General features: G+C 44.1%; 2 protein-coding genes across 7 annotated transcripts in view; both read left to right on the top strand.

The window, feature by feature from the left end:
- FNDC7 (fibronectin type III domain containing 7) overlaps positions 1-16,454 on the top strand; it is a 42,131-nt gene extending 25,677 nt beyond the window's left edge. For 2 of the 5 annotated variants that reach the window (XM_078072656.1, XM_036109898.2), the window contains 8 exons: positions 1,205-1,459; positions 3,627-3,884; positions 4,974-5,228; positions 6,403-6,657; positions 8,546-8,806; positions 12,250-12,279; positions 15,486-15,556; positions 15,643-16,454. In XM_078072656.1, coding sequence (XP_077928782.1) covers positions 1,205-1,459; positions 3,627-3,884; positions 4,974-5,228; positions 6,403-6,657; positions 8,546-8,806; positions 12,250-12,279; positions 15,486-15,538 — 1,367 coding nt within the window. In that variant the 3' untranslated portion in view covers positions 15,539-15,556; positions 15,643-16,454. Of the gene's footprint in view, positions 1-1,204; positions 1,460-3,626; positions 3,885-4,973; positions 5,229-6,402; positions 6,658-8,545; positions 8,807-12,249; positions 12,604-15,485; positions 15,557-15,642 lie in introns of those variants that run through there. The other 3 variants (XR_013448009.1, XR_013448008.1, XM_078072657.1) reach the window with 3 other exon arrangements.
- Positions 16,455-20,324: 3,870 nt separating this feature from the next.
- The window catches only part of STXBP3 (syntaxin binding protein 3), a 52,622-nt gene continuing 48,843 nt past the window's right edge, over positions 20,325-24,103 (top strand). The window contains exon 1 of one of the 2 annotated variants that reach the window (XM_036109919.2): positions 20,325-20,481. In XM_036109919.2, coding sequence (XP_035965812.2) covers positions 20,433-20,481 — 49 coding nt within the window. In that variant the 5' untranslated portion in view covers positions 20,325-20,432. The remainder of the gene's footprint in view (positions 20,482-24,103) is intronic. The other variant, XM_078072654.1, reaches the window with a different exon arrangement.

Raw genomic sequence — 24,103 nt, 5'->3', positions numbered from 1 at the left:
AAGTTGTACAGAGTCTAAGCTCCAGGTGGAGTGATACACAGCTCTAACTGTGCAGCGCCGAGAGCGGCCTCTTCCTTAGCTCATGCTTCACAGACCTAGGCCTGGTGGGAGGTATTTTTTAAGATAAAGATGGGCGGTCTATAATTCTTAGTATGTGTTTAAATATCTTCCCATTTTCATCTTATCAGAGAAATAAAGACTTACATATGTGGAGGTTTACTCGTCTAGTTAAAGACATCTGTATGTTTTGGTGATGGGAACTAGCATTTAGTGATGACCTTCTACGTACCAGGCACTATAAGTACTTTATTTTACTTAATTTTCATGACATCTCAATGAGGTAGGCTCTATTGTCTCCTTTTTCAGATAGAACAACTTTAGGTCCGAGAAGTGAAGTAATTTTTCCAAAGGCATACCAATAATAAGTGCTAGAGCTTCTCTTTTGACAGCTATAATTTACTCTGGATGGCACATTAGAAATGGTTATGAGGTCGGGATAGCTGAGCGTGAAGGAAGAGATAAGAATACACTTTCGAAAGCGCAGCAGATCCAAGTCAGTCATTTCATGCAGGAGAGAACCATGCAGTGTTTCCCAATCCTGGATGCACATTAAGAGAATCCGGGGAGTTTTTTAAAAATCCACCCAAGACCAATGATATCGGAGCTGCTGGGAATGGAGTCCGGGTCTGACTAGTTTGTAAAAGTGCCTCAGTTAATTCTAATGTGCAGCCGGGGTAAAGTGCCATGGAAGGAATCCTGCACATTTACGGTCGGGAGCCACCACTGCACGTCGTGTAGAACAATCAGTCAGGATCATGGGCACGGCCCACACTGATCAATAAAAGGACTATGTTTAGAAAGTGCTGTGTTTCCTGGGTTCCAGAATTGTGAAATTTATTTTAGGAAGACTGCCACTAGAGATGGCTAAAATCTTAAAAGCGTAGAGAACAAGCTTCCTTTGAAGGCATTGCCTTCACACGGAACCGCGGCGGTATTAACCGAGGGGATCCGTGCCTGCTTCTGACATGGTCTAGCATGTACCGTGTGAGGTAAGTTTTACAACACATGAGAACGTCTCGTTGCTGTGCATGTGCTATTTGATTTATTCCTTGTCCGTCGCCTGCGGTATCCCGGACAATTGCAAAGATGCTAAGGAAATCTCCTGCAGGACTCTCATAGCTGTTCATTATGTACCGTTTCCTAGTTGCTTGTGCCCCTGGAAGAGTGACCATCCGAGAAGATCCTCCAGGCCACCTGTCTGTGGCTTGGTCCGATGTAGATCTGGGCGATTACTACGTGGCCTTTGTGAAGAGTGATGATGGCTTGGAAGTCCACTGCAACACATCCCTCACCCAGTGCAATTTCTTATCTGAATGTGGCTTCACTTACTTTATCAGTGTTTTTGCCTATAACAAGGCAGGGCAGAGTCCTCTGGGCGATGTGTTCAATTACACCACAGGTAAGTTGCACTTGATGCTTGTAAGGGGAGTGCTGAGGTCACTAAACTCTGCAGCAGCATAGATCACCTATTGCACTACTTGACTTACATAGACTACCTGGGCTCTCACATTCTTTCCCCGATCAGGAAATTTTGGCTTCCTGGCCTCAAGCTTGACAAGAATGCAAGGCTTAGGAGTGAAAAGAGAGCAAAGAATATAGTCGTTCACACCTGCTCTGAGAAATTAAAACCTCCACCAAGCTCTACTCAGTGTTCAGCCCCCTGTGCAGGGTGCCGAAGGGGATGCAGTCCTCCCGTCTCAGGAGTTCACTCTTTCCCCAAGACCCAAAACCAGAGATGCAATTGCAAAGGCATGGTGTGGAAGGCTCTGCAGCAGGACACCTGTGTTTAAGGCCTAACTTGACCACTAACTCATTTGTAAAATGAAGATAATGACGTTTACCTTGTTAGTTTCTTAGTATACTCCACTGCAAAATGGGACAAACAATGAGAGCATGAATATGAAAAGGTCTTTGTATGTGGTAAAGCACAGCGCAAAGTATTTTTATTAGCATCCTTATTACTGTTATTCTCCTCCACTAGGCTTGAATCTTCTCTAGAGCAGGGACTGTTTTATTTACCTCTTCATCCTCAGTGCTTATCATAGTGTGATCAGCCTATAGGAGAGCCTTGATTTTTGAAGAATGAATGGAGCGAGTGACTTGAAATTAACCATGCTGACAAATAAGAACACTATAATATCATTATGTACATAACACTACTAGCTGGATTACAATAAATTTTACCAAGATGAAGGAATCAAATAGTTGGTGCTTTTGGAATATGGGTTAAGGGCTACCAATCAAGTCTCAAGAGCATAGGAGGGCTTTCCAGAAGGAGTGGCCTTGATCTGGATATTGAAAGGTGGATGGAATGTAGGTGGGGCAAGGGCATCCTAGAGAAAGTTCAAGCTGAGTTAGACATTTGTCAGAATTCATCCATGACATGATATAGGGTCTCTTCTAAGATCTACTAATATAATCATGCTTCCCCCTCCTCCAGCCGTCAGTTTTATCTGGTTAGTGTCAGGAAAGTCTGATAGGATCCAGAAGCTAGACCAGGTATGATTTTTCTCATGCAGAAGAGGGGAACAACATTCCAGTATAGGGTTAGCAGCCTTTGAGGCATAGGGAAATGAGAGCATATGTGGAGTGGGGAATTGAGAAGACTGGTGTGAGGGTGCCTGGGTGATTCAGATGGTTAAGCGTCTGCCTTCAGCTCAGGTTATGATCCCAGGGTCCCGGGATCAAGTCCCGCATTAGGCTCCCTGCTCTGTGGGGAGTCTGCTTCTCTCTCTCCCTCTACCCCTCCTTCCTGTTTGTGCTCTCTCTCTCTCTCTCGCTCACTGTCTCTCTCTCTTGCTCTCTCTCTCTCAAATAAATAGAACCTTAAAAAAAAGAGAGAGAGAAGAGAGAAGATTGGTGTGGCAGGCGATGGGGAGGCACAGCTCAACATGTAGACTGGATGCAGCTTGTAATGACCTTGGACGTCACATGCATAGGGGAATTATCCTCTATTTAGTGGGTGTTAGGCCAAGATCGGAGCTGGACGGACCTGTAGGAGATTCTCTCTCTTCTTTTTTTTTTTTTTGAGAGGGAGAGGGAGGGGAGGGACAGAGGGAGAGGGAGAGAGAGACTCTTCCCCCCCCTTTGGATTTTATTTTATTTTATTTTATTTTATTAACATATAATGTATTATTTGTTTCAGGGGTACAGGTCTGTGATTCATCAGTCTTATACAATTCACAGCGCTCACCAAAGCATGTACCCTCCCCAATGTCCATCACCCAGCCACCCCATCCCTCCCACCCCCTCCACTCCAGCAACCCTCAGTTTGTTTCCTGAGGTTAAGAGTCTCTTATGGTTTGTCTCCCGGAGAGAGAATCTTAAGCAGGCTCCACACCCAGGCTGGAGCCCAAAGCCAGGCTCGATCTCATGAGCTGAGATCATGACCTGAGCCAAAATCAAGAATCTGACGCCTAACTGACTGAGCCACCCAGGCGCCCTGTGGAGATTCTTGCAGCAATTTAGGAGAGTGGTGGCAGAGGCTCTGGGCACTGGGAGGTCGGGTCCCTCTGACCTCATTGCTCCTTTACTGACCTCCATTCTCTCTCTGCTCCTGCTTCCAGCTCCCTGTTGTCCTACCGACATCAACCCTGTGTTGGTGTCCAGTGACAGAGTAGAGATCGTCTGGTCTCCTGTCCGCGGTGCCGAACTTTATGAAACCAAGGCTGTAGATGGGTTCACCGTGGCTGAGTGCAATGACACTGCTCCTGCTTGCACCCTCTCAGCTCTAGAGTGCGACACCAAGTACAACATCACAGTCTACTCCTTCAGCGAAGTCCGGGGCAGCAATATGTCCTGTACTTCCCAATTTATAACCACAGGTATGAGGCAGCTATGACTTCCTTCACTGACCTTTGAACAATTCACCCCAGCTACGCCCCTCGGGATGGGCATTCAGTAAGAACTGTAAAGCCACTCTGTGGGGACCATTAGAGCCCCTGACTTACTACAGAGAGGCCGAAGAGAAGGTAGAAGAGTGGAAGTGGGAAGAAAAGAAAACCAAAAAGGAGGTCATGGGAAGAGTGGAAGGTTTCCCCAGTGATGACTTCAGCCATTCAGTTCCTCTGATTTTGGGGGGGCTTATCCGTATTCACACGATGAAGGTTAAGCCCACAAATATTTGTCTTTCTTTCTTTTTTTAGAGAGGGAGAGAGAGAGAGAGCGAGCTAGTAGGGGGGAGGGGCAGAGGGAGAGGGAGAGAGAGAGTCTTAAGCAGGCTCCACACCTAGCTCAGAGCCCCACACGGGGCTTGATCTCACAGCCCTGAGATCATGACCTGAGCCTAAATCAAGAGTTGGACGCATCTGAAGATCCAATAAAAAAAAGTTCAGATTGCCGAGAAACTTCCCAAGTTGAAGGATATAAAAATAAATTTCCACTCTTTAATTAAGAAAAAAAAAAGAGTTGGATGCTGGGTGCCTGGGTGGCTCAATCGGTTAAGTGTCTACCTTCAACTCAGGTTGTGATCTCGGGGTCCTGAGATCAAGCCTCGTGTAATGCTCCCTGCTCAGCGGGGGGGGGAGTCTGCTTCGCCCTCTCCCTCTGCCCCTCCCCCCTGCTTGTGCTCTCTCTCTCTCTCTCTCAAATAAATAAATAAAATCTTAAAAAAAAAAAAAAAACCAGAGTTGGACACTTAACCGACTGAGCCACCCAGGCGCCTCAAGACCCCAAATGTTTGTCTTAATTGCTTTTGCTTTTGGAGTTCAAAATGCCTCTTAACCTTTTCTAGTGAGTCCGACGCTATAGGAAGCTAATACCATGTTTCCCCACAAAGGCTCTAGGACTCTGTCCTCCGTGCTTGGTCTGGTTGAAAGTAGTGATGATCTCATTTGGGGGAAAGATCAGTTTTAGATCAAATGGCACACCTGATATTTCTGACTCACACTGTTCCAATGAATAAACTCTCTTAGCTCCTTGCAGTCCTGAGATAAAAAGCGTTTCGAAGGATGCATTCTCCACAATTAACGTGCACTGGCGACCCACCAATGATGATGCCACTTACACGGTGACAGCCCAGGGGGAGACAGGGCTGTTTTGGTGCAGCAGCAGGGGAGAGTCCTGCGCCATGGCAGGCTTGCCCTGTGGCTCGGTGTTCTCCATCACCGCGGTGGCCGAGACACAGGCCGGCCGGAGCCTGCCCAGCTACAGCGTGCCCCTAGAAACAGGTCGGTAGCAGCCTCCAGCCTGAATGTTGACTTCAGTGTGGTCCTTAGATACTGTTCTAAGACGTGAACTCTCTCATTTGATCTTCCCGGAGTGTGACAGAAATACGTTAAACTCATAAACAGCCCCAGTCTCAGAAAATAAGATTTGCAACCCTGGGACGCGGTTTCTGTAAAAATGTCATCAGAAGACTCTAATATAGTCATATGCTGACCTCAAAGGAGGGGTACATGGACTCTACAAAACATGCGTTTGAATTCATACTCCTCCGTGACATACCTCCCAAAACAGCTAGCAAGCGGCCAAATGAGCTGGCTTATTTTTTATTTCTTTGGCTCAGCCCTTTCAAATCTTTCTGTAGAAAATGCTTTCTGAGTTTCAGTTTTCTAATTGGTAAAAGGGGGATCATGGGTTCCTGGGAGGGGGCACGGCATGGGGCGGGGTGTGAATGTTAATGCTGCAAGCACTTAGCAAGGTGCCTGATACATAGTAAGAGCTTGGTAAGAGCATGCTGTTCCCGCTTCATACTGCTGGGTGTAAAGCAAATTTAGCAAATTACTTAAAGCCTTTGGACATTATTTTCTCTTATGTACAAAGGATGGCACTTTGGACTATAAAAGTTGGAACATAAAAAGCAGCAGAACAGAGACAATGCCCAATATTCAGGAAGATTCTAGATAACCTATATCCTGAATCATGGGCCCCTGAAAAATTGATAATTGGCTGTGATATTCTTAGGTGGCTAAAAATACTACAAGCTTTTATATCAATAATGCACTATGAAATGCATGAAAAAGGCAAAATACATTTAATTGTAAAGGCTATAAAATGTTACATTGAGAGAAGAGGTGAATGCAGCCGTTGCTTTGAAATTTGCAACTGAGATCGCTAAGGTTGGGGAACAACAAAAGATTTCTTCCTTATTCTGAAAAAAATTGGAGCTCACATTACCCACAGCTAGTTAGTGCTCCACCTTCTTGAGAAAAGCACTCCCTATGTACACTTGATGTTAAATAACGTATCTGAGGGTGTGAGATTTTGCTTAACAAAATGAGATTTTGCTTAACAATGGAAGGTTTGAGAAATTTAGGATATTGAATGAAATACAGACAAAATACCATTCTTGGTTGTTTTCCACAATAAATCCCCAATTCTTTCTCTTTTTCCCCATCTAAGCGCCATGCTGTCCAGCTGGTCTGACAGTAACTCAGGTCACCCAGTCGGTAATCAATGTGAGCTGGACTGTTGGGACCGGGGCCCAAACCTATGTGACAGTTCTGGAGTCGCACACCGGACAGTCGAGGTGTCTCACCCATCAAAACCAGTGCCTCCTGGGATGCATCTCCTGTGGCGTCAATTACACGGTGGCATTAAAAGCGATTAGTGCCACTGGGTTGACTGCAGACTGCACCTACCGAAGTTATTCCTCCAGTAAGTGACTTCTAAACCCCAGCCCTGGAGCACCAGTAAGGATTTTGACTATTATAAATCCAGACACACGCCCCTCCTTCTCATCTAAAAAGATGCTACCTCTCCAGCTAGCTAGCTTTATCAATTTAGATTACTTTCTAAAATGTTTACAGTTTTCCTCTTCACTTAGAACCTCAAAGCTTCAGAGGCTTCTGTTGGTGGTTGGTGAATTGATTCCCTTGGTAACACAGTTCAGGTATATTTTTCCTGAAGGGAGGACCGATTTTTGTATGGCACGGTTCCCCGCAGCACAGAGTAACTCAGTCTGTCAGAGTTTTCAGAAAGCATTGAGGTCACACATTCTGTTTGGCTTGAATTCTTTTCTTCTCATTATATTATGCTACTACCTCTCTCTTCTAAACCACGCCAGTCCCTTCTCTGGTTTCTTATTTCAACAGGCTAAAAGAGCACTGTCTACTGACAGTTTTGGATCTTGTTCTTCACAAAGACCAAATCATTAGGGAGTAGCAGGGGGAGGTAGAAGTGGTACAGGGTTAGCAAATAAGGTTCTCTTGTATGATTCTGGCCCACTGAAGTGGCTGCTTGGAACACTGTTTTGGAAAAGAAACAAGAAAAGGAATGGAAAGGAAAAAGAAAAGAAGAGAAAAGAAAACTCCTAAAAATCCCTTTTTTTTTTTTTTAAAGATTTTATTTATTTATTTGACAGAGACAGAGATAGCGAGAGCAGGAACACAAGCAGGGGGAGTGGGAGAGGGAGAAGCAGGCTTCCCGCTGAGCAGGGAGCCCGATGTGGGGCTCGATCCCAGGACCCTGGGATCATGACCTGAGCCGAAGGCAGACGCTTAACGACTGAGCCACCCAGGCACCCCTAAAAATCCCTTTTTAACAAGAAAGAGTACAATGATCAGTTAGTTGTATCTGCCCCAGGGCATGGAATGGGAGAGCTGAAATATAATTCTGCCACCCCAGGGGCAGTAGAAAGAGTCTTCAAACAGGGCCTAAGGACGTGGCTTCTTATAAGCTACGTTGCCTTATCTTCCCTGACCCTGTTTCCTCAGTGGTAAGAGAAATAGTAATAACTATAATGTGAAAGCATTTATAACATGCTATACACAAGTCAGCTGTTTCATACTTTCTTTGGATCCCTTTTTTTCCATTAGATTTGCTACCTAAATTCTAACCCTGATATCCAGTTCTGGGAATATGGCCCACTGCTTATCTTCACATGTAAAAAAAACCTTTTTTTTTTTTTTTAAAGGAAAGACTAAATCCAATGAACCTGATTATCTATAACTGAATTTTTAAATCATTATACAACAACATTTTTATCTTAGTTACTGAGTAACCCACCATTTGGTGCCCGGCTTGACACACAATGTGTGACCTGCTCAAGGCATTTAGAAAAGAAAAAAAGAAGGACCTAGTGAGCTCACATGGACAAAGTGTGGACGAGCAAAGCCTGGTCACTGGACCGCTGTGTAAGCGACTGCTTCCCAGGTGTCATGCTACTCAGCTAGCAAAATAGGTCTTTCCAATTAAAGCTGAATGCAGTTAATTTAAATTCAATCCCGCTAAAGTCATATGGAACTAGGGCACTATGAAAGCTCTAGACAAGGATCCTGTGCATTTGACTCACATAGTTTGAGATGCAATATGTATCTGCCAAGTGGGGACTTTTGGACTCACCACTGTTCTCTATTAAAAATGCATGGCCCACCTCACCAGCACACATGGATTTCTAATCATGGAAAGAACCTGAGTACCCCTTCAAAGAATGCTCTAATCCTATATTATTTAGGTTACTTATATTCTTTCCCCATAGTAATAAGGGCCACGTTTATCCGATGGTGGAGTAAGTGATTTGTGTCTGTTTGTTTTTATCCTTCAGGTGCCTGCTGCCCTTTGGGAGTGAAATTATACAGGCTGGGCCCTAATGGCATTCGGATCTACTGGCAAGCCTCCAGGGGCTCTGCCAATTACAGCACTGACCTCCACGGTTCCAAAGGCATTTTCACGTGTGCCCCAAGCGCTGGCCTCAGTTTTTGTGATGTCACCGAGATACCCTGTGGGGATGTATATACCGTGATGGTCTCACCAGTTGCTGAGACAGGACTGAAGCTTACTTTCTGCCCCCAAAAAATATATTCAGGTAGATCAGGTTACAACCCTTTATTTAAAACTAACTCTGAACTCACTCTGTGAGTTAAGCCTCAGAGCAATCACACTTATTTGCTATGTAGGAAGGTCAAAAAGGTGGGAACTTTTTACATCCTGCGGGTGGATTCTGGCTATGGGGACCTCAAGCTTCTTTGGAATTGTGATGCTTTCTTATCACGTGATTCGGAGACACTCCTCTCTCAGCTGTCCCTTTCTTTTTCAGAAAACGGACCAGATGCTTGCTGTTTAAATAGTAAAGCAGATTTAAAATGATCTTCTGCTTTGAGATTTGGGAATAGATTTTTAACATAGTCTCAGAGATAATGAAAGACACCCTGAAACGTTGGAAATTAAGAGACTTGAATCTTTGTTTGCACAAGTTCAGACTTATGACTGAGGAGAAGTCGGAGGATCAGGAAAAAAATGAATTTATAAATCATAAGCTAGGTTTGGAAATATGAGTGGGCAGGCAGCCTGTGATCACAAAACAAGACTGTCAGTAACTGCCGTCTCCCCAGAGCTGGTGGAGAAACAGTAGCAGTTCTCCTGCTCTGTATGCCACCAGCACCTTCTGCTCCCTTGCCCAGGGCATAGTCATATATTTTTTCATACATTTCTAAAAAAAATTTTTAAAGAAAAGAGATGATAAGGCCCTAGAATTTTATAGGTGATCACAGGAAGGGGAATAAGTATGGGCTCAGAAATCTTTACTGATGGGGCGCCTGGGTGGCTCAGTCGGTTGGGCATCTGCCTTCAGCTCAGGTCATGATCCTGGGGTCCTGGGATCGAGTCCCACATCGGGCTCACTGCTCAGCGGGGAGCCTGCTTCTCCCCCTGCCCCTCCCCCTACTCGTGCTTCCTCTCTCTCTCTCAAATAAATAAATAAAATCTTTTAAAAAAAGAAATCTTTACTGATAACCAGAATCTAAAATTCCCAATTATGTGTAGGTGACAAGAAGACACAAGTGGCCCCTGGACAGAACCAGGCCAGCTCCTCTTGCTGGTGTTCTTGCTGCCCTTGGCTGCCATGCTCTGATTCCTTGTTTTTTCATTATCTTGTCCACAGGACAAGCTGGCCCAAAGTACTGCCCTATGGGAAGGGACAGGAATAGCTTCTTGGGGTGAGGATCAGCTCTTCAGGAAAAAGAGACTTTCGCTCAATAACAGTGCTTCATCATATCTGCATTATGTTTTATAGTTTATCTAGTGTTTTCACATTTGGTGTCTCATTGAATGTTCAAAATAACTCTATGGTTAGGTTCAACAAATTTTATTATCTCCGATTTATAAATGAAAAAACCAAAGTTTCCAGGCTCCCATATCTCTATCTATAACCCTTCATTTATTTATTTGTCAGAGAGAGGGAGAGCACAAGTGGAGGAGGGGCAGAGGGAGAAGCAGACTCCCCACTGAGCAGGGAGGCTGATGCAGGGCTCCATCCCAGGACCCTGGGATCATGACCCGAGCCGAAGGCAGACGCTTAACCGACTAAGCCACCCAGGCATCCCAACGCTTCTCTTCTAACCCCTAAATTCATGTTCCTATACCTCTACCTGGAGGTGCCCCAGGCACTTCAACTCCTCAGGGCCAAAGGGAACTCCTGATCTTCTCCTGCAATTTCTAATCTTCCTCCCGGCATCCTTGTTTCGGGTATGAGAGCTGGAAACCAGCTTCCCTCTCCCTCACCCTCCATATCTCAGGGGTCTCCAAGTCCTGTCCTGTTCACTTCATGATGGTTTTTTTTTTAACTTTTTAAGTAATCTCTGCACCCAACATGGAATCCAAACTCACAACCCCAAATTCAAGGGTCACATGCTCTTCCAACTGAGCCAGCCAAGCACCCCCCATGATGGTTTTTATTTATTTTTTTCAAAGATTTTTTTATTTATTTGAGAGAGAGAGAGAGAGAGAGCAGATGAAGAGGGGGAGGGGCAGAGAGAATTAGACTCCCCGCTGAGCAGGGAGCCCGATGGGGGGCTCAATCCCAGGACCCTAAGGTCATGACCTGAGCCAAAGGCAGCTGCTAGACCAACTGAGCCACCCAGTCACCCCTCATGATGGCTTTTAAATCCAAATTCTCTTCTCTCTCCTACACCTACAGTTATATGATAGGTCCTCACCACTTCTACCCTAGAATACTGCACCAGTCTTGTCTTCCTGAGCTCATGCCAGCCTCCATACTATTACCAGAGTTGTCATTCCAGGACACTGATCTGATTGTGTTTCTTCTATGCTTCAGAGTCCTCAAAGTGTTCCATTGCCCAATAGGATAAAAGTCAGTACTTTGAGCGTGGCATTCAAGGCTCCTCCTAGTTTGTCTGTAGTTGGTCTTCCTACACCTGCATTGTGCAATAGATATTTAATGCAAGCCATGTATGAAAAGATTTAAATTTTCTAGTAGCCACATTAAAAAAATTAAAAATAGGGGTGCCTGGGTGGCTCAATCGGTTATGTGTCTGCCTTTGGCTCAGGTCATGATCATTCACACACATCTGCCCTCACCACACACATATTCCATGCCGTATCGTGCTTCTGAGCTGATGCAGTACTCTCCTCTTTGCCTGGAATTTCACCTCCACCAAGGGAACTCCACCAGCACAAATCTCCTCTCCTCTGTGAAGTCTTCTCCAATTCCTAGAGGCTGATTTCATCTTCTTGCTCCCTCCTTTATGACCCCGTATGACCCGCATCTTTACCACACCATATGACTGTGAGTTGAAAATGTGTTACTTTCCCTAATAAATGCTCATCTCTGGACTCTCGACACATAGCACATAACTATCACCCAATATATTTTAAATTAAAAAATTAATGAATTAATGAGTTTCTGTGTTTGCCTATGATCCTACAGCCAGTATGTTAGCCACCGGAAGTCCCTGTTAGCTAGAGCTCTAATACCCTCTGGTGGGATGCCATCTCAAGGCTGCCGTCACTCCACTTTAGTAAGGATTGGGTGTCTAGACTCAAGTTAGGGAATCCATCTCTCTGGTAAAAACCAGGTGTCTGGGGGAAATTTTTTGGTTTTGTTTTTTGGGTTTCCTTTTTTCAATATCAGTGATGCCTTCCTTTGATAATTAGGACAATACTATAAATGCTACTAATGACTATTATTTATTGAGGGTATGTGCCTGGCACTACCCTAAGGGCTTTACATATACTAACTCAGTTGATCCCTGTAACCACCTTATGAGGTTGGCGTTCTAATTCTTACCACTTTACAGATAAACTAAAACACAGAAAAGTGAAGTGACTTCCCCAAGTCATACTGCTGGTAGCTATCGCCTCTTATCACTCAAGCTGGTTCTTATTCACTCTTTGGTTGACTAACCCATTATTCTTTAAGTTATATCTTCACCATCTTTTTTAAAAATATCTTCACCATCTTACGTATGTCAGTTAATATGTTTTAAATGCTTTTGTTGTTATTCATTACAGTAACCTGCTCTGGAAGTACGCTTGGAATGGGTAAGTCATTTTTCTCATGGATAAAATAGAAGAGAATTTTTGTTGTTGCTCTTTCGGGTGATGTAATGAAGTAGGAATCAAAGCTGACTCGGTGATGTGAGAGGTTCTTGGCCTCCCCTCCCACAACTTTTCTCCCCTACTAGAATACCTCCCCTCAGATTCCGCCAGTTGAGATGGATTCCTTTGCAGTCGGAAGTCTTTTCAGTCTCCTAGGGTCCCACAGGAGAATGTAAATCCAGTTCAGTAGAGGCAGCTGTTTCATCCTTCACTTCAGAGACTGGTTCCCAGCCCTGCTGGACAGTGAGTCACCTCGAGAGCTTAAAAGTAATTGATGTCTGGTCTTTATCCCCACAAAATCTGATTTAATTGGTCTGGGGTAAGTCTGGGCATCGGGATTTTTCAAAGCTCCTTAGGTGATTCTAAAGCAGAGCCAAGCTGGAGAACTGCAGCTTTTGAGCAGACCTTCTCAAACTTTATTGTGCACACGAGTCACCTGGGGCCTTGTTAAAACTAGATTCTGATTTGGTAGGTGTGGGAGGATCTGAGACTTTGCACTTTAACAAGGTTCAGGTGATGCCAGTGACATCGAGGCTGCGTGTCTGACCACACTTGCAGTAGCCAGGTGTTAGAGGGAATCTGTCAACAGCTTGCAAAGAGCCAACATGTCTGCTTCTAGTTTGCAAGGGTGGATATGCCCCATGGGGGAAATGGGGGTGCTAAAGGGGAGTTGGAGTAAGGATAAGTCCTATGTTCAGGACTGATCTTGGCTAGGAGGCTACTAGCCGGACATGGAGGCTACTCCTGGGAAGGGCTGCAGGGATGACCACGGAGCTGTGAGTGCTGACCCAGTGAGTAGCATGGGCTGCTTCACGAGGAATCCTTGCCATGTCTTCTAGGGACCTGCTTGGTCTGGGGCTTTGGGAAAACCCCCAGGGAATATTATCAACCCCAAACTACAGACAGGATGGACACACACACAGAACCACTTTCCCAGTCAGACATGGCTGACCTCAGAGGCTCGGAGTGGAAATGAAGTCTTCCTATCAGTAAACCCCACAGGAGAGCCTCCCAGTTTGGGCCAGCTCTCCATCCAACACTTCCACTGGCAGGAAGTGGGTCTGGAGTCTCCCTCCGCTGCCTTATTCTCTCTTTCCTTTCCTGGTCCATTGCTTCTCTCAGGACAGCAGGACACATGCTTTCCAATTCTTGTCCACCAGCAGGTCTGAGAGAAGTACAAGCCCCATTCATTTTTTTTTTAAGATTTTATTTATTTGTCAGAGAGAGGGAGAACAAGCAGGGGGAGCGGCAGGCAGAGGGAGAAGCTCAGCAGGGAGCCAGATGTGGGGCCTGATCCCAGGACCCTGGGATCATGACCTGAGCCGAAGGCAGACGCTTAACCGACTGAGCCACCCAGGCGTCCCAAGCCCCATTCATTTTTAAAAGGTTTTTGTTTCCAGCGACTATCGGGAAACCAGCCTAGCTTATTAAAAACAAACTGAGGAAACTTCTAAATTATAAAAAAAATTTGCTTTAAAAAACTCCCAGAGGACTCATGACCACAAGCCCTGGTCTTCAGTGAAACGTACACAGGCCTGGGTCTGCATTTTTGGAAACTGTCCAGTATTGGGACAGTATTTAACCAGTGTTCCCCTGAGCCGCAGCGGGGTAATAGATGTGACTTGGGGCCCCTGGCAGGAGACAAGTATTGTGTTATAGAGGCCTTCCCTAAAATTTTGTTAAAGACAGAGTTGCAATGCTTTTTTAAAAAATGCTTGAAAACCATCACTCACAGACTTTGCTACTCATCAGCATCACCAGAAAGCTTGTTCAAAATGTATAGTCTCAGGGGGCACCTGGCTGGCTCAGTCAGAAGAGCATGTGATTCTTGACCTCAGGGGTTGTGAGTTCAAGCCCCACCTTGGGTGTAGAGATTACTTAAAAAAAAAATATTCAGAAAAATGTTTTATAAATGTGCAATCTTAGGCCCCACTCTGATTTATTAAATCCTGAGGTTATTCATATGCATATTCAAATTTGAGAAATACTGCTTAGGTATTAATTCTCAAACTTTGATGTATATAAGAATCTCTTGGAGAGCTGATAAGGAATGTAGAGGGATGCCTGGCTGGCTCAGTCGGTAGAGCATGCGACTCTTGATCTTGGGGTCCTGAGTTTGAGCCCTATGTTGGGTGTAGAGATTACTTTTAAAAAATGTAGATGCCCAGGCCTGTTGAGGTGGGATAAGGCAGACGCTCAACGACTGAGCCACCTAGGCGTCCCTAGAGAGCACTTAATAAATGGTAGTTATTATTAATTCAGGATCCATTTAAGCTTATCTCATGCTCTATTATGTGCCAGTTATTAACATTTTAAGTTGCTACTTCAAAAAGATATTTGCATTGTAACCTCAGTTCTCATAATACCCTAATTCATTGGTTCTCAAAGCATGGTCCCAGGGCCAACAGCATGAGCAACATCTGGGAACCTCTTAGAAATACAATTTGTGGGGCTCCACCATAGACCTAATGAGTGATGAGTCAGAAATTCCAGGCTTGGGGCCCAGCAATCTTTGTTTTAACAAGCCCTCTGAGTGATTCTGATGCACGCTAACGTTTGAGAACCACAGCCCTAATTCAAAGAAGCTACTATGATGCTGGAAATTTGATTCAGGTTGGAAAAGAAAGGGAAAACAATCGCCCTGAGGCAAGGGGGCTCTAACAGGAGGTAGCCTGACATCACTCCGTGGAGGCATTCTTTGTCCTCAGCATCCAGCCTCACCTGCACTTGCAGGGGAATTTTCCTCCCCAAAACTACCTCAGCAGTTAAATGGGGTTATTATGTTGTCCCTACACAGCCCCTTGAATCAGTAAAACGTGGGAGCTGTCTGAGAACACAACAAATTGGCCTGGGGATAGAGAGGAAATTCTTTGTCCTGAGTCGGCAGTCTGAGCTCTAAGAGCCTGTGGGTGGGGTCATTTCCTAAAGTACCCTGGTTAGTTGGAACCTACTGGTCAGTTTCTTCTTGCCCTTTGAACAGTTCAGATTGTCTTAATTTCCTGTTTTCTTGCCATGAAGTGCTACAAAAACAGCAATTCAAATCAAAACACCAAGCTAACTCTCAGAGACATTTGAGGACTTTTTAATTTAAGAAAATGTCTGTGTATTTAATGTATCTTGTGGCTTCTTCCCTTTCCTTGCCCTTTCAGTGATTTACAGAGGGAAAAGAAATGCCCAGAATGACACAGTGAGCCACCGATAAAAACAGAGGCTTAACCTAGTGAGTAACTTAAATTGAAAGGGTATGAGTCAAAGGCAAAGTTTTTTGGCTTTGTTTTTAAAAAATTCTTCCCATATCTTTTGCAGGGTTGATTCACTTGTTAGTGTGATTAGAGGGGGAAAGCTCTATTAGAATACAACAATGTCTCTAGGGTAGAATAAGCTCTCTTGGCCTCTGGAAGGACAACTCTGACTCCACTTCCTGAAGGCAGGCAAGGTCAGGTGTGTCCTCACCTGCACAGGAGTTCAAGATCTGCTATGGAGATGACTCAGTAGAGAAATTAATCCAGAAAGTGCTCTGAAAGACTGCCACAGTGAGCTTGCACACTGGGAAAGTTCTGGAAACGTAAAAAGGTTTGCTTCGCAGAAACTGTCTCTGAGATTTCATATCCAAACACCACACAGACTTCCACACATGCACTTCATAGCTATTTCATGGACACCGGCACTTGCCATGCAGCCTTCTTGCCATTCAAGGGCTGCAAATGTTCACTCCCGGAGAGCTTGAAATCAAGCCACCACGCAGAGACCCTGCTCATCTCAAGACAGACCTCCAGCGGGACCTCGGCGTGGGTTGGAGAAAGCAGCTTCCAGGACAGCGTTTGTAGTGTTCGCCAAGCCAGAGCATCATGTGATGTCACCTCTGCGTGAGCATCTGGGCAAGCAAAGCTGCTGGCCTGTTGCTGGAAGGATTGCAGTCAAGGCTGTGAGTGAGCAAAGATGTCAATGGAGGGACAGCCAAGGCAAAGCCTTCCTCAGTGGCAGACTGACATGCACACATCTTTTGCGGGGAGGACCATCAATCTTTTTGGTCACATCCCCCACTCACACTGCATTATTTTCATCTTTGGAGAGGAAAGACAATGATATATAATATAAATCTGTTGTACCTAGAAAAATGTTTGTACTTTGAAGGCTTATTAAAAAATAGTGTGAGTAGGGGTACCTGGGTGCCAGTTAAGCGTCTGCCTTCGGCTCAGGTCATGATCCTGGGGTCCTGGGATCGAGTCTCCGCATCACGCCCCCTGCTCAGCACGGGAGCCTGTTTCTTCCTCTCCCTCTGTTGCTCCTCCTGCTTATGCTGTCTCTCTTTCTCTGTCCAATAAATAAATTAATTAAATCTTTTAAAAAAATAGTGTGAGTAGGAAAAACAGAGTTTGTTGCATCAGAGAGCACCACAGAGTAGGGCTGAGTTTAATTCACTTTTGTTCTTAAACACCAGTATATGAACAGGAGCTGAACTAGGTGCATCTACATCACTTGGAGAACTCATTGCTTAACAGGGATTTCCAGACATCACCTCTGGAGATTCTAATTCAGTACATCTGGGACCAGGCTTGGGAATCTAGTTTTAACAAACTTGCCAAGTGACACATGGCCAGGTTTGAGAAACTTAAAAGGTTTGCATTGGTGACCTCTTCCCTGAAGCAAAATTTTAGGCTAAGAAGTGTTAAAAGATAAACTGGGGCATATTAAACATTTTAAGAGTTTGAACAGAACCTGATTCTAATTTAGTAGCACCAAACCTGAAGTGGTTAGGAGCACTCTACTGTCAGGATCTCAAGGAAAGACCTTCATAAAGAAGAGATAGAAGGAAAGCAAGGATATTATTTGATTGGCTATAGCTTAAGGGGTTTCCATATTTGAGAAAGCCTATTTGGCTGTTTGGTTGTCCTTAGATTCTGATTTTTTTTTCTTAAGACTTTATTTATTTATTTGAGAGAGAGAGAGAGAGAGAGAGCAAGCGTGAGCACAAGTAGGGGGAGGGAAAGCAAGAAGCAGACTCTCCTGTTAAGCAGGGAGCCTGACGCGGGGCTTGATCCCAGGACCCTGGGATCATGACATAAGCTGAAGGCAGATGCTTAACCGAGCCACCCAGGAGCCCCAGATTTTGATTTCTTAACCTTGAGACACTATAGGCTTAGGTTTTGGTTTGCTTACACAGGCTGCTAAGACATTAGAACCACCTCAGTTTAATGGCCTCTTTGTTTAATTTAACAGAAGATAGAGGGCTGTGACATGTGAGGAAAGATTGGTGAGAAGATCTGGAGGGCTCTGTGAGGTTCAGAGTGGGTCCATGCCATGTGAGGGCAACCATGAACTGGGGCAGCGTTCTGGGCTGTGGTGCAGGGCCCATGTGAGACTGTGCTGAGCCCACTTGCCAGCAGGTGTTCTCTCCAAATAGAGCTGTGTCCATGGCTGACTGGAATGGCCAAAGAGCCAAGGGCTAAGGCCAAATGAAGGTCAGAATCCCTGGTTCTAGGACACTAGGGAGCTGGGACCAGTACACCTATACCTTATGAAGACAGAAAATGAAATGACCATTTACTTTACCTAGGCATCTGAGGCTGGGCTGTTTTGGTCAGAATTCCACAGAAGACAAGATGGTCGGCACTGGGTGAACATAAAACCAAAACATGGAGGTAGCACATGTGCTTCTAGGTGATTTCCACATACTCAGTTCATTCTCAGAACTACTTTATGAGCTAGATAATATTATTCTTTTATACAGATAAGAAATATGAGACTCAGAAAGGTCAAGTAACTCACTCATGTTTACACAGCTAACCAGTTGAAACAAAATTCTCAAGGGGCCAAGTAAATATGTAGCATTGATGAGACCTACTAATCCATGATATTTTTATGGAGACTATTTCTCTGGATTATCATGATTAAGTCATCAGTTATTAATGAAGAAGACCTGGGAATAAGATGGTGAGTGAGTGATCTGCCCTAACTTAAGAGCTTTTGGTTATTTTGATTAGTTTTCTTTTTTCAAATTCTTTCCCAACATCATAGGCAGATGTTTTGCCTCTGACCAGTGTTGTTGGATTTTACCTTACATTCTGCCATGTCATGTTCAGGAGACTCAAATTCCTTGTTCAATTTGCCTAGGCAAACAAACTAGAAGAGACAGACAGCTCAGGGAGGTTATACAAAATTAGTGGAGCAAGGGAGGGTATGCAATATGCTACAACGGAAAGGGCAATGGTCTTGGAGCCATTCCAACGTTTTACATGATTTATTTAACTTCTGAATCTCAGTTTTCACATCTGTAAAATGGCAATCAGTGTTTTCATCTTGTTGGGCGGTATGAGGTTTTATCATAGTTAACACATAAATGCAATGAAACTGAAGTGTTTGAAGTCACACTGCTACTAAGAGGCAGAGCCAGGATTTTAGGTTGTGGACCTGTATCTTTGTGAAGCTAAGGCACACATTTGTTCCACTATAACACACTGCCACCTTGGAATCTAGCCTTCAGGGGCATGAGCCACAGCTGTATCCCATGTGATCCAAGTCAAACTTCCAAGCCCAGAGGGCCTTTCTGTGTCATTCCCTGGCACCTGAGGCACTTCACCCACCTCATTCCTCTGTCTTGGTTTGACTCTTTAGGGTAAGGAGCTCCATTTCAGAAGGGTGAGTCTGCACTGTCATGTCTTCTTCTTATGGGTTGGGGCCCCACCTCCTATACTAAGCAGAATCTGATTTTCAATTGAAGAGGGAGAGGGAAATAATGTGTTCATTTGTTTAAGATTTGAGCAGCTGAGTCCATTTAATGTAGGTTTAAGAGGCCAGGGTTCCAGCTTCCATTCCCATATAAGCCATGAATGGAAAAACCATTAATGCCACAGGTTGTGCTTGAACCCATTTTATGGCTGCTTTTATTCTTCATTCTCCTTTTCTCTCCTACAGAGCATATATTGCAAATTATCCCATAGACTACTCTATTGCTTTCTGTGTAGCTTATGCCTTATCCTAGTCCTCACTCCACCACAAGCTGAGAATCAGTTTCTTTGTCTTTAAGGGTTGCTTTGAGGATCAGTGAGATGATCCACTTACCATGACACCTTGCATATAATAGCACTAGTAAATATTAGCCATTATTATTACGAGTATAGTAACTAACCATTTCCACTTTCCTATTAAGACTATTTGTTCTTTGCAAATCTGCAGGAAAGTCTACTTTCTGAATGTATATGATGGCTATGTCACAGATGGGGCTCTCAGCAACTAAACTGATTTATTTTGTGATTGATTACTTTGATTTCACCTCAAAAGAACCCTCTCAGGAAATACCTCAGTGCCAAAAATTTCTTTAAAAAAATTTTTTTTTCCCTTACTTGTTAGTGAGAGAGCACGAATGCGCACACACACAGGGGAAGTGGAACTCGATCCCAGGACCCTAAGATCATGACCTGAGCCCAAGACAGAGGCTTGACCTACTAAACCACCCAGGCATCCCAAGGCATTTACTTTTTCAATCAACTTTTGACTACCTTCAACATGCCAGGAATGGAGATCTCAAAGGAGATTTAAAATTCTTCAGAAGTGGGTCTTTCATTTATTTGAGTGCCCTGAAAGTCTTGCATAGTTCGGGGCACACAGGAGGGGACCTCAGAGTTCTCTACAATTATTATGTCCTCGAAAAATGAATAAAAAAACCTTTAAGGGATAAATTTTCTATTCGATAGTTGAGCTGGCTACTGAGTGTATTATGAATGGCTTCGCAAAGTGAAGACTTCTTTTGCAAAGAGAAGGAAGTACTTCTTCAAGTACTGTATGCTTGAATTCGGAATTTCTTAACATCGCGTTACCGCTCAACCCACAGGCACCATTGCGCTTTTTGACCTCACAGGTCGACGAACTTCTGCTTGACCGAGCCTTCCGTTAGGGGGCGCACGACTGCCCAGGCAGATTCCGCCCTCACTGCGCAGCCTCCGTCCAGGGGTGGGCGGGAATCCCCTCGCAGTCGCGCGTGTCGTCACCGGAGGGCGCGGCCTCTGAGTGGGGGCGGAGCCACCCGAGCTTCTTTCTCCCTGCTAAAGTAGGTTGCGGGTGGGAGGCGGCCGCTGCTCTTCTGCAGTGTTGAGAAGATGGCGCCGCCGGTCACGGAACGGGGGCTGAAGAGCGTCGTGTGGCAGAGTGAGTGCGGTGGGGCAGGGGCTGAGAGAGGGAAGGCCAGGAGGCCGCCGCACCGTGCCTTGCTTTCCTGCCCCGGACCAGCAGTCTCTTGGGGAGCCGCCGCGGGCACTTGTTGCTTTGGGACCTGCGTCCCTGTTAGGACTTTTTCTTGCTTTCCTTCCCACCCCTCTTTCTTGCCAGCACCAGGGATGGGCAGGGTGCGGGAGCAAGTGGCCTTCCTCCTCTCCTGGGGCACCCCCTCGCCTCGGCCTGGCTTGGGCCCCGAGGCCCCGCCCTGGGTGAGCGGCCCCTAGCCTGGCTTTTTCTCCCGCGGCCCTTGTGCCTGTCTTCGGCGGTGCTCCCTACGCTCCTCGGCTCCGCCCGGAGCCCCACCAGTCGGTGATGTCTCTCCACCCCGGACAATCTGTGCACTGTTTCTGTAACCCGCCCCTCCCCTTCTCCCCACACTTGTTTCCAAAGACTGCTTATTCTGCATCTTCGTTTTAGTACCAAGCAGGGTTTTATAACTACACTTTTCGGTGTCCTCTAAAAGAAAAACAAAACCTTTCTGTTAAATAGATCCTTATTCCTGTATTCCTAGAGGAGCCCACTTTCTAAAGAGTTCTTGAAAAGAACCATTTGAATGATTAAATCTCGGGACAAAAGCTGTACCTTCACTTCTCTCTCTACACTCTCCGGGCCACTCCCTGCTGTTAGGACTGTACTACTTACTGCTTGTTAGTTACTGATGTTTGCTCTTCTGCCTTATCATCTACGATTTCATAAAAATCGCTCCAAACCGAGGTCTGCCAGGTGAGAGAAGGAATGAAACCACCAAACAGGAGGAACCATCATTGTTGGGCTTGCTGAGTTCAAATTAATTATGGCCTAGTAGTGGAAAAGGGAGTAACATCTAATTAGTATTTCTGACTCTGGCTTGTTAAGCAAAGGATAGAAGTGACTTGAGTTAACAAAATTCTGGGACTTACAGAGTTCCTTGTGTAAAATTAAAACCAAATCAGTAACTGGCATATTGCTGAACATACTAGATACTAAAAACGACCGTATCATAGAAGGGGGAAAATAAGTTATGGTAACATGTTTTTAAAAATTTGATAATTATAAGTTTGGCATTCTGTTTTTTAAGATTTGCATGGGTGACTTAAGAAATGGTAATATTTTTCAATCACAATGGTATTTAAGTGCATTTATAAGAAAATGGGTAGTGAATTGCATTGTATAAATAATTTCCAAGACATATATGCTCCTTAACATCAGCATTTATAAGAAAAAAACAGTTAATGATAGTAACATCAGTTTTGATAGTGTGGAAACTGGGCAAGAGGGAGAGTTTAGAGATAACAAAATTTCCGTCTAGTGCTGTTAACTTGAGATTGCACCAGGATGTCAGATGGAGTGTAAGATAAGACGGGAGACTGAAAGGAAGGAAAGAGATATCAGGGTTAAAAAATAGTTCTTTGAATCTTTGTATAAATAGAAACATAACTAAAAAACAAGATGACATTCATTCAGCATATAGGTAGTAAAGTAGAGAGAGAGACAGAAGAGGGACTCTGAGTTCTGTTAGCAAAAGATGATAGAGTCTTTAAGAAATGATGAAGGAATCTCCTGAGAGGTAGGGGAGTCCTACATTTGACTAGGGAAGGGTTTTGTTAGATTGAAGATAATACAGTTAGGTCATGGTAGAAAGCTAAATAACTTAACCTTCAATTTACCCAAAATGTAGGGAGAAGGAAACTACTATTTCTTGAACATTTATTCTGTGCCAGGCATTATTCTTTACATCTATTAAAATTTCGTAAGAATTACTATCTTTATTTCATATATGTTAAAACTGATACAGCTATTACCATAGCTGTATTATTCATAATAGCCAAAAAAAATCAACCCAAATACCTATGGATTGATGAATAGGTAAATGACAAGGACTATTAGGCAATAAAAAGAAATGAAGTACTGATAGATGCGGCAATATTGAGGAATCTTGAAAAAGTTGTGCCGTATGAAAGAAGCCATGCACAAATAACCACATGTTGTATAACTCCATTTACATTAAATGTCCATAATTGAGAAATATATAGAGACAGAAAGTAGATTAGCAGCTGTGTATGTCTGGGGGGAGGAGAAGATGAGGAGACTCAGGGATGATGGCTAAGGGGATGGTTTCCTTTTGGAGTAATGAAAAGGTTCTAAAATTGATTATGGTGGTGGATGCACAACTCTGAATATACTAAAAGCTATTTAATTGTACACTTTGGGTGAATTATATGGTATACAAATTATATCTCAATAAAGCTATTTTTTAGAAACCTGATAGAGCTATTAAATATAGACTTAGTATTCACACCCAGATCTTTCTGGCTGCAGAGTTAACGTGCCACGTGTCTGTGATTTTCTATAATGTTTAATTTAAACCTTAGTTCAGAGGCTTATCTTATGCCCAGTCTTTTGCAATAGCCTCTGCCTCCTAACTAACCCTCCAAGCCCTTGTTCTCAGTCTATCTGGCCAATAGCTGCCAGAATTCTTGTAACAGTGCAGTGCTGTGATCATGCTGATCTCCTGCTTGAAGACCTGCGGAGAGAGACCTCTCCTGTTGTCTAGAGATGATTTCAAATACTTAGTCTGCTTTTGAAGACTTATAACCTGACCTTAACCTACCTTATTTACCTTTCCCTTGTATGCTCTTGATGTTCAACTAGTCTATACTGTTGACTCTTCTTGAAATCTTCTCCATCTTTATGCCAATTTCGGTCTAGAATGCTCCCCTTATGCCTGTTCTTCACCTATCCAAATTTTAGCTAGCCTTCAAGTCTTGGCTCAGATGGGGCTACTATCTCCATAATGGCTTCTTATTTTAACCCAGCCTCTTATATTTCTGTAGTATTTGGTTTATCCTTCTCAAATGGCACTTTTCACTACTGCCTAATGTGTCTTGATAAGCTTTTTATTTTTTATTTTTTTTTTATTTTTTTTTTTAAAGATTTTATTTATTTATTTGAGAGAGAGAGAATGAGAGAGAGCACATGAGAGGGGGGAGGGTCAGAGGGAGAAGCAGACTCCCTGCCAAGCAGGGAGCCCGATGCGGGACTCGATCCAGGGACTCCAGGATCATGACCTGAGCCGAAGGCAGTCGCTTAACCAACTGAGCCACCCAGGCGCCCTTGATAAGCTTTTTAAAGTTGGGTCCACTATTGTGTCTTTCAGAGCTTTAAATTCCAAACAGGCTCTAGCAAAATGCAAATGCTTGTTAACAGTAAACAGTAGATTAGCTTTATAATTTTCTCCATTTTTTGCTACCCAAAGTTTTCCCCATTTATTCAATAAATACTACTGAATTCCTATGGGAATACAGCAGTAGAAGGCAGACAAGCTCCCAGCCTTCTCGAAGCTTGCATTCAAGTAGGGAATAATAAGAAATAAAAATGTAAACAAAAAATAAACATCATTTCAGTTTGTGACCTATATATGCGGGGGACTACTTTAACTAGATGGATCAGGAAAGGTTTCTCTGAGTAGGTGACATTTGAGCTGAGACCGAAACCATGAGAAGGGATCAGCCTTTAGGGACTGTCTTAAAAACACTTTTTTTAAAAAAGGCTTTACTATTTTGAGTGCAAAGGC

The sequence above is a fragment of the Halichoerus grypus genome, chromosome 5 (genome assembly GCF_964656455.1).
Source record: "Halichoerus grypus chromosome 5, mHalGry1.hap1.1, whole genome shotgun sequence".
Classification (NCBI taxonomy): domain Eukaryota; kingdom Metazoa; phylum Chordata; class Mammalia; order Carnivora; family Phocidae; genus Halichoerus; species Halichoerus grypus.
This window is presented reverse-complemented; position numbering and strand designations above follow the sequence as displayed.